General features: G+C 42.6%; 1 protein-coding gene across 1 annotated transcript; it reads left to right on the top strand.

Annotated features, from left to right (window-relative positions):
* Positions 1-1,672: 1,672 nt before the first annotated feature.
* Positions 1,673-3,148, top strand: LOC129765749 (uncharacterized). The gene has a single exon (XM_055766172.1). The coding sequence runs from the start codon at positions 1,673-1,675 to the stop codon at positions 3,146-3,148; it is 1,476 nt and encodes a 491-aa protein (XP_055622147.1).
* Positions 3,149-9,954: the final 6,806 nt, after the last annotated feature.

Genomic DNA, 9,954 nt, shown 5'->3' with positions numbered 1-9,954 from the left:
CCTGACCAAAGGCTACGCTCACAAGTTGACAAGCGAAGAGCTCATCTGCACAGATCCATCAACTGTGTGGTATCTTCCCCTGAACGTGGTGGTTAACCCCAAGAAACCGGGTAAAGTGCGCTTGGTGTGGGATGCAGCAGCAACAGTTAATGGAGTTTCTCTGAACAGCATGCTGTTGACCGGCCCAGACTTGTTGACGTCTCTTTTAGCGGTACTTCAACGCTTTCGTGAACGACCGGTGGGGTTTGGAGGCGACTTGAAGGAAATGTTCCATCAGTACCTAATCAGAGCGAGGGACAAACAGGCGCAGCGGTTCGTCTTCAGATCGAGTAGCAATGAAACTCCACAGAAATATGTGATGGACGTCGGAACCTTCGGAGCAACATGTTCTCCGTGCTCAGCACAGTACATTAAAAACATAAATGCTGAGCAGTTCGCCGAAGAATTTCCTAAAGCAGCGAGAGCCATCGTCGACAATCATTATGTCGACGACTATTTTGACAGTTGCAACACTGTCGAAGAGGCAGTACGGCTAGCAACGGATGTAAAATTGATACATTCTCGAGGAGGGTTTGTTATGCGGAATTGGGTATCCAACTCAGTGGAGTTTCTGCGGCAAATGGGAGAGCACAACAATGAAAATGATGTTCATTTCCATAAGAATGATTCCGGAACTGAGCGGGTACTTGGAATTATCTGGAGGTCAACCGAAGATGTTTTTTCTTTTACTATCACTCCAAGATACGAGCTTCAATCTGCTCTCGCCGGAACGGAGTGTCCAACGAAAAGGATGGTTCTCAGTTGCGTCATGTCGATGTTTGATCCTCTGGGACTTCTGTCGCCGTTCACAGTTCTCGGGAAAATGCTTGTCCAAGACTTGTGGAGAACGGGTTGTGGATGGGACGAAAAGATAGACGGCGAATGTTATTTGACGTGGATTCAGTGGGTCAAATTACTACCTTCGATCGCGGAAATTAGGATTCCGCGTTGCTATTTTGAGAAAGCACAATCCCATCGAGTGCAAAACCTACAACTTCACATCTTTACTGATGCAGGCGAGAAGGCGTACGGCTGCGTTGCTTATTTTCGGGCTGTCGTCAACGAGAAAATCGTATGTGCACTGGTGATGAGTCGAACTAAGGTCGCCCCGCTGAAACAGTTGAGCATCCCTCGACTAGAGCTTCAAGCGGCAGTGCTAGGTGCCAGGTTGGCAGGTACAGTGCAGGAAAACCACAGCTTCAAGGCTCAGAAAACGTTTCTCTGGACTGATTCGCAGACAGTGTTATCCTGGATCCGTTCGGATCAGCGGCGATACAAGCAGTTCGTCGGTTTTCGCATAGGAGAGATCCTCAGTCGCACGAAACTGGCGGATTGGCGTTGGACACCAACAAAGCTGAACGAGGCAGATAAACTGACGAAGTGGAGGCGTGCAGCGGAGCTTGATTCGGACAGTAGCTGGTTCAAGGGACCTAGTTTTCTGTACAAAGACGAGGCATAATGGCCACAGCAAACTCCAGCAGGTAACACGAAGGAGGAGCTCCGAACGCGGTTCCTGTTCCACGATGTTGAAGTACAGGACAATTTGGTGGACGACCAACGGTTTTCTAAATGGAATGAACTACTGAGGACAGTGGCTTGCGTATACAGATTCGTATCGAACTGTCGGAGAAGAATGAAGGGCTCTTCCATAGAAACGTTGAAGGCTACAAAGAACCAGTTGAAGTTGTTGAAACCGATAACGTGGTCAGTTGTGCGTACACCTTTGAAACAGGAGGAGTTAGAGAAAGCCGAACGTCATCTGCTGCGTTCCGTTCAAGCCGAAGCGTTTGGGGACGAGTTGAAAATCCTAATTAGGAATCGGAATCGTTCCACGAGTGAGTGGATGCAGTTGGAGAAGTCAAGTGCTCTGTACAAGCTCACACCACTAGTCGATGAGCACAATATAATTCGGATGGAAGGGCGCACAGAGAAGGCTGAGTTCCTGCCATTCGACCTACGCTTCCCAGTGATTTTGCCCAGAGAGCACCATGTGACAAGAATGATCGTGCAGAATTATCATGAACGCTTTGGACATGGGTATCGAGAGACCATGAAAAATGAAATTCGGCAGCGTTTTTACATCCCAAAGGTTGGTACGGTGGTGCAGAAAATTTCGAAGACGTGTCAGTGGTGCAAAGTTCACCGCAGTAAACCACGGGTTCCTAGAATGGCAGCCTTGCCAGTACAACGACTACAACCGTATCGTCGACCGTTCAGTTCCGTCGGCGTCGATTACTTGGGTCCGGTAAACGTCTCCGTAGCACGACATAGTGAAAAGCGTTGGGTAGTTGTGTTCACCTGCTTCGTTACACGCGCTGTCCACCTGGAAGTAAGCGGAAGCCTGACGACGCAGTCCTGTCTGATGGCTATTCGACGTTTCATGAATCGCAGAGGACCACCCCAGGAATTCTTCTCCGATAATGGAACCAATTTGAAAGGAGCAAGCAAAGAGTTGACGAACCTAATTAACGATATTAACTGCGACTGCGCAGATGACTTAACCAATGCGCGTATGAAGTGGACTTTCAATCCACCAGCTGCCCCACACATGGGTGGGGTCTGGGAACGATTAGTCAGATCCGTCAAAGAGGCATTGGAAGCAATGAATGACGGGAAGCGGTTGACAGACGAAATTCTACACACATCAGTGACGGAGGCAGAAGATATGATAAACTCGAGGCCGCTAATCTACGTTCCCCAGGAAATAGCGGAAGCAGAAGCGCTTAGTCCCAATCATTTCTTGAGGGGGGTTTCACCGAACGAACCGCAGATGGTTTCTCCTACACCTCTTCCGGCAGAGGCTCTGCGGGATGTATACAAACGTTCGCAGGAGTTGGCACAGGAGATGTGGATCCGGTGGATTAAGGAATATGTTCCTTCGCTGAACCAGCGGACCAAGTGGCACGGAGAAGCAAGAGCGCTGAAGAAGGGTGACCTGGTATATGTGATCGAGGGGTCTAAGCGGAGATCCTGGGTGCGAGGAATAATAGAGGAGGTCATAGCAGCGAGTGATGGTCGAGTGCGACAGGCGTGGGTCCGAACGAGCAGTGGCTTATTTCGGCGAGCTGTTGCGCAGTTGGCAGTGATTGAGATAAACGATAGATGGTAAAGCCAGATCGGAAGTGGTCTCCCGACTAGGGTTTTACGGGCCGGGAAATGTTGGGAACACTGCACTGAGCGCAAAAATCGGGCCGCTGAAAATTAGGTATGTTTACTAAGTGATCGCAGACAACTTCGGGAGCTATATGTTCTGCGGTGTAAACAAAACAAAAGAAGGAAAGTAAACAAATGGAATTTGAAAAACAAAAGAAAAGTTGGAGTAGAGAAAGAATAGGTATTCGAAATCGAAGTCAGAAGAATTTGGAAGTAAAATATATAGAGGTTTTTTTTTATTAAGTAGTAATTATTTGAAATCGCTGTAAGTAATCATTATATAATCTACTACACTATTCAATGTATAAATCAATTTAACTTACAGCAATAGAAAATTGAAAATTGAAAAATAATCCGTCGTTATTTGAGCGGCATCTGCAAGGAACTTTAGAACGAAACTATAATTGTAAGTTTATTATAAAATTTGAAAACAAATTGTTACTAAACTAAATGCAATAAATTCCAGCTTTGATCTGTCATAAACCAGACCGATTTAAGGAGTTTCGAACTAAGTCCGAACACCCACCTTCTCCCGACTCATGTCCAATCACTGTTTGTTAGACGCGCTACTCTTTCGTTTCAATCTTGCCAGCAACAATCTCTGCGTTTGTGGTCAGGGTTATCACGACATTGAACATGTTGTTTGGTCATGCGAGGTGTATCTTATCGCCAGGACGAATTTAGAAAACTCCCTTCGGGTCCGAGGAAAACAGACCAATGTGCCGGTGAGAGATGTGTTGGCTCGGTCAGACCTTGATTACATGTCCCAAATATATGTTTTCCTTAAAGCTATCGATCTTCGTGTGTGATTGTGTCCTATGTCTGTATACCCTCCTTTTCATCCATTGCGAGCAATTGGCCCCCTTGCTATAAACAGTAGAATAAGTTGAAATGTAAATATACAATAGATATACGAATAGATTTAAGAATTGAGTGTGATCATAAACATTGTAACAGTTTCTTTTTATTCCTTCCTTTTCCTGAAACATTATGTCACCCTTCTAAACTCGAGTAAACCGCGAGTAATCGGTTTTCCACCTTACTAAACATAGAGTTAGTAAAACTGTTTATATATAGTTTTAAAAAATATATTTAAGAATTTGGCTCCTTTAAACTTATGTAACTGAGCCTGTAAAAATAAACGAATAAAAAAAAATCACATATAATCGAGTCCGACCTGTATATCCAAGCCTAAGATTGAATGGTAAACTGCCTAGAATTAAAGTTCAGCCATACACTAGATTCGTTTTGTATGGAAACATGTTCTATTCCCACCCATCCAATTCCAATTGAATCCAATTGAAAAACGTACGGTCCAAAAAAAACGTGCAGTCCAAAATGATTCGCTAATTTCATTCCGACCAACAGCAAAAAAAAACCGTTCATAAAGGCAGTGTTAACATCTAAACTAAAAATCGCGATGATACGGCCGATTACGGCGTGCCTCATGTGTCGTTTCACATCGATATCGCGCTATCAATTTGGTGGACGAACGGAAACCGCATAAAACACACGCACCACATGACCACCAAACGTTGCGGTGAAGCTTCCAGCGTTCGGTCGGAATCACTACGTAAAGGTTTTTCAACAAGAGTCGCTCCAGCCCTATCCTGGAAACGCACGACGCGTGCCTCAGGCCGGAATCACGGGGTACGGTCTGGCTTCCTACGGCAGCGCGCGGCTAGTAGGGTGCTTAAAGGTCCGGGTTGTATCGCGCAAAAAGCGGATATTTACGAGAATCGATTTTCCACCGCAACAGAACCGAACAGACAAAACCTGCACGCTCAGCGTGCTTTATTTTTTGTTGTCCCCATTACCTCCTTCTCACTCCTCCCACTCGTTCGGATATGTTTTGTGTCCTGTGATAGAGTCCGCCATAGTTTGGAGCGACCGGCGAAGCATAGGGCAATGATAGTTCCTCGCTTGTCCCGCTCGGGATTATGCTCTTTTTTTTTCTCGTTCCAATAATACGACTTGCCACCCCTCTGCACACCAACACCAACGAAATGCGGGAAATCTGCTGGTTCATGGGATTTTCACCCTCGGGCAGTTGTTTGGGGGGAGGGGAGCGTTTTTGTGTGCACATGAAGCACGCTGGTGGCAAAGCTACACCATGGTCACGTGACTATGCAGAGTAAATAAATGTTGATTTTTACGAGTACCCCAACATCCGGAGGATTTGTTGTAATTTATTTCGTAATTTGTAAACATGCGCATGTCTGCCTCCCGCTCCCAGAAGGGGTTGAGGTGGCAAGAGTGCTATCTCTCAAAGCTGGGCTCATAAGCCATTTGTGTTTCTTTCAGGATCGGTTGCTTAATGTTTTTATTCATAATGTATGGGTCGTTGCGCAACGAGCCATGGCTCTTGATATACTTCCGTACTTTTCGTCAATATCCCTTTAAGAAACTCTAAGTGGACGCCAAAAAAAGCCAATATTACATTCATCGCCATGTCTCCTGTCCGGAAGGGTACTAGGATGTCCCACTGCTATCCCAATCCGTAATCACCAGAGCCAATAAGTTGACGTCGTTCCATAAGCGGATTAGTCGTCCTGTTGCTTCCCTCACACCACCCAAACACGCTCTCTTATATAGTAATGCATCGAAATCCGGACGCTTGAGCACTTACGAATAAAACTTCAACTACTCAAAAATATTGACATATCATAGCATGAAATATTAGAATTCCACAAAATCATGTTATATTTGTTCAAAATTTGAAATTTCTTTCATCGTGCGGTGATTTGAAATCCGAACACTTTTTTAATCTTTTAAACTTTTTTAATCATGCTATTGAATCCGGACACGTGTTTTCTTTGCAATTATTTGAGAGAAATTATTTATTAATTATTGTAGAACTTATTAACGGGTGCGTCATAAGTTGCGGGACTAAATGGAAACACTTTTGGTACAAAAGTTTTTTTTATAAATTCAACTAGCGGACCCGGCAAACGTTGTTCTGCCATATAATTTATTTCTGGAAAAGATTTTTGGTTAGCAAAAAATAACGAATAGATTTCAAGAGTGTTTGTATGTAATCGTTCAGATCTGTAAAATTGATCCAAATGATGATTTTCACTGCGAAACATACATATGCGTACCTCTTATTTCCGAATTTCCCCTTTTTATTATAAACTAGCTGACCCGAAGAACTTCGTCCCGCCCAAAATAGATTGTTCGGTACTTTTTTAGTACTTCTACAAAAATTCGTCCTTATAATATAAAATTATTTTCAGACACAATTCTCGTTCAAGATTCTTCAAACATTTGGAAATAACATGTTTCCCCATTGTATGGAATACATGTTTGATACAGAGAATATTACAAAATTGTAATTGTAGAACATATGGGAATTCAATTTTCCGAATTTTCCGATTTTTCTCTCCGATATATTGTTCTACGGGAAGAGACGAATACAACAAAATAAAGATGGCTAAAATAGGACCATCCCTTCTTCGGGTTTTCCGTTTACTAACAGATTTTGCCTTACATTTTTATTTATATAGATAGCCTTCTTTTATATTAGGCTGTCAAAAAAGTCCTGCGGTATTTTTTTTGAATTTTCATTTGTTCATAAAATTAGTTACAGTCATCTGTTTTAAGTCATACCATCGCTAACTGGCAACGCAAGAGGAATGAAGATGAATTGGGCCGGTGGTTTCACTCGATTATCCCTAAGGTTAGCCTCAAACCGTGGTTCAAAAGTCTAGACTTGAGTCGGGACTTTATTCGCACCTTCTCCCGACTCATGTCCAATCACTGTTCGTTAGATGCACTACTCTTCCGTTTCAATCTTGCCAGCAGCAATCTCTGCGTTTGTGGCCAAGGTTATCACGACATCGAGCACATTGTTTGGTCGTGCGAGGTGTATCTGGTCGCCAGATCGAATTTAGAAAACTCCCTTCGGGCCCGAGGAAGACAGCCCAATGTGCCGGTGAGAGATGTGTTGGCTCGGTTAGACCTTGATTACAGGTCCCATATATATATATATGTCTTCCTTAAAGCTAGAGATCTTCGTGTGTGATTGTCCCTACATCCTTATACCCTCCTTTCCTTCCTTTGTGGATAATTCGTCCCCTTGCTATAAATAGTAGAATAAGTTGAAATGTAAATACACTATAGATATACGAATAGATTTATGAAATGAGTGTTCATCAACATTGTTACAATTTCCTTATATACCATCCTTCTCCTAAAAATATGTCACCCTCCTAAACTCGAGTACACCGCGAGTAATCGGTTTTCCACCTTACTAACCATAGATGTAAGAAAATCTATATATAAAAATGGAGTGATGTCTGTCTGTCTGTCTGATTTTTATAGACTCGGAAACTACTGAACCGATCGACATGAAAATTGGTATGTAGGGGTTTTTGGGGCCGGGGAAGGTTTTCGTGATATTTTGAGACCCCTCCCCCCTCTCTAAGGGGGGGCTGCATACAAATGAAACACAAATTTCTGCATTACTCGGAAATTAACCAAGCAAACGAAACCAAAGTTGGCATGTGAAAGTTTTAGGGTGCAATCAATGTTTCTATGATGGTTAGACAGTCCTTCCCCCACTCAAAGGGGGGGCTGCCATACAAATGAAACACAAATTTCTGCATTACTCGAGAATTAATCAAGCAAATGAAACCAAATTTGGAATGTGGAGGTTTTAGGATGCAATAAATGTTTCTATGGTGATAAGATACTCCTTCCCCCTCTCTGTGAAAGTTTTAGGGTACAATAAATGTTTCTATGATAGTTAGACAGTCCTTCCCCCACTCAAAGGGGGGGCTGCCATACAAATGAAACACAAATTTCTGCATTACTCGAAAATTAATCAAGCAAATGAAACCAAATTTGCATGTGGAGGTTTTAGGATGCAATAAATGTGTGTTAAGATACTCCTTCCCCCTCTCTTAGAGGGGCTGCCGTACAAATGAAACACAAATTTTTGCATTAGCCGAGAATTAATCAAGCAAATTAAACCAAATTAGGCATATGGAAACTTTAGGGTGCAATGAATGTTTCTATGGTGGTTAGATACCCCTCCCCCCTCTCTTAGGGGTGGCTGCCATACAAATAAAACACAAATTTCTGCATTACTCGAGAATTAATCAAGTAAATGGGCGGGACGAAGTTTGCCGGGTTAGCTAGTTGTTTATATATATATAGTTTTAAAATTATATTTAAGAATTCGGCTCCTTTAAACTTAAGTAACTGAGCCTGTAAAAATAAACGAATTAATAAAAAAATCTGTTTTAAGTCAAAAATGCACCGTTTTGTTCGATGATTTGTTCCCAACGAGATGCCAACTTCATAATACCCCTGTTATAGAAGCTCGCTTCCTTATTAACAAAAAACTCGGATAGCCAATTTTCACAGGTCTCTTTTGTGACTAACTTCTGACTACCTCAAAACAGTCCTGAGGTATTTCCGCGAGGTGTCGTTGTAAGCGCGTAGTTCTAGTTGTATTCATTGTATCGAGTCATACTATAGCTTGTTGGAAAGGTATTTTTGCGCGCTATAATATAGTCCTTGACAGTTTGGTTAAGTCGTTCGTGAGTTATAGTGTCGCAAATATGGAGCAAAATAAAGAGAAAATCCGACATATTTTACAGTACTACTATGACAAAGGAAAAAATGCATCTCAAGCTGCCAATAAAATTTGTGCAGTTTATGGACCCGATACAGTTTCCATTTCCACCGCACAACGATGGTTTCAACGTTTTCGTTCTGGTGTAGAGGTCGTCGAAGATGCGCCACGCAACAAAATCGACCCGTTTCTGAAGCGGATGATGACTGGCGATGAAAAGTGGGTCACTTAAGACAACGTGAAGCGCAAACGGTCGTGGTCGAAGCCCGCTGAAGCGGCTCAGACGGTGGCCAAGCCCTCATTAACGGCCAGGAAGGTTCTGCTGTGTGTTTGGAATAATCTATTATGAGCTGCTTCCCTATGGCCAAACGCTCAATTCGGACCTGTACTGCCAACAACTGGACCGCTTGAAGGTAGCACTCATGAAGAAGAGGCCATCTTTGATAAACAGAGGCCGCATTGTCTTCCATCAGGACAACGCCAGGCCACACACTTCTTTAGTGACGCGCCAGAAACTCCGGGAGCTCGGATGGGAGGTTCTTTTGCATCCGCCGTATAGTCCGGACCTTGCACCAAGTGACTACCACCTGTTTTTGTCCATGGCGAACGAGCTAGGTAGTCAGAAGTTAGCCACAAAAGAGGCCTGTGAAAATTGGCTATCCGAGTTTTTTGCCAATAAGGAAGCGAGCTTCTATAACAGGGGTATTATGAAGTTGGCATCTCGTTGGGAACAAGTCATCGAACAAAACGGCGCATATTTGACTTAAAACAGATGATTGTAACTAATTTTATGAACAAATGAAAATTCAAAAAAAATACCGCAGGACTTTTTTGACAGCCTAATATAAAGATTATTAATTGTATTTTCACAAGATGACCACTACAAGATGGCGTCATATATATGCAGACTGGACTCGATTATATAAAGTTTCTGATTTGTTTTCACTGTATATAATGGAATCCTGTATATAATGGAGTCGAAAAAAAATTTTGTTTTATTCGTTTTTTTGCATGTATTGTTTTGTTTTTTGAATATAAAAGAGACATTTGATTTTCGATTCATCCCCTTAAAGTCAGAAAACACCTTTCTCACATGAGAAAAAATAAATTTATTCAGATTCTCTTAGGAGGTAATAGAGGATCATATTTGAAAAATATCCTTCTACACATATGTTTGAATT

The sequence above is a fragment of the Toxorhynchites rutilus genome, chromosome 2 (genome assembly GCF_029784135.1).
Source record: "Toxorhynchites rutilus septentrionalis strain SRP chromosome 2, ASM2978413v1, whole genome shotgun sequence".
Lineage (NCBI taxonomy): Eukaryota > Metazoa > Arthropoda > Insecta > Diptera > Culicidae > Toxorhynchites > Toxorhynchites rutilus.
The sequence above is the reverse complement of the archived record's forward strand: the minus strand, read 5'-3'. Positions and strand labels throughout refer to the sequence as shown.

What these genes read in the sequence shown, in the direction of transcription:
- LOC129765749 (XM_055766172.1), top strand. Translation starts at nt 1,673, where the DNA reads ATGAAGGGCTCTTCCATAGAAACGTTGAAGGCTACAAAGAACCAGTTG.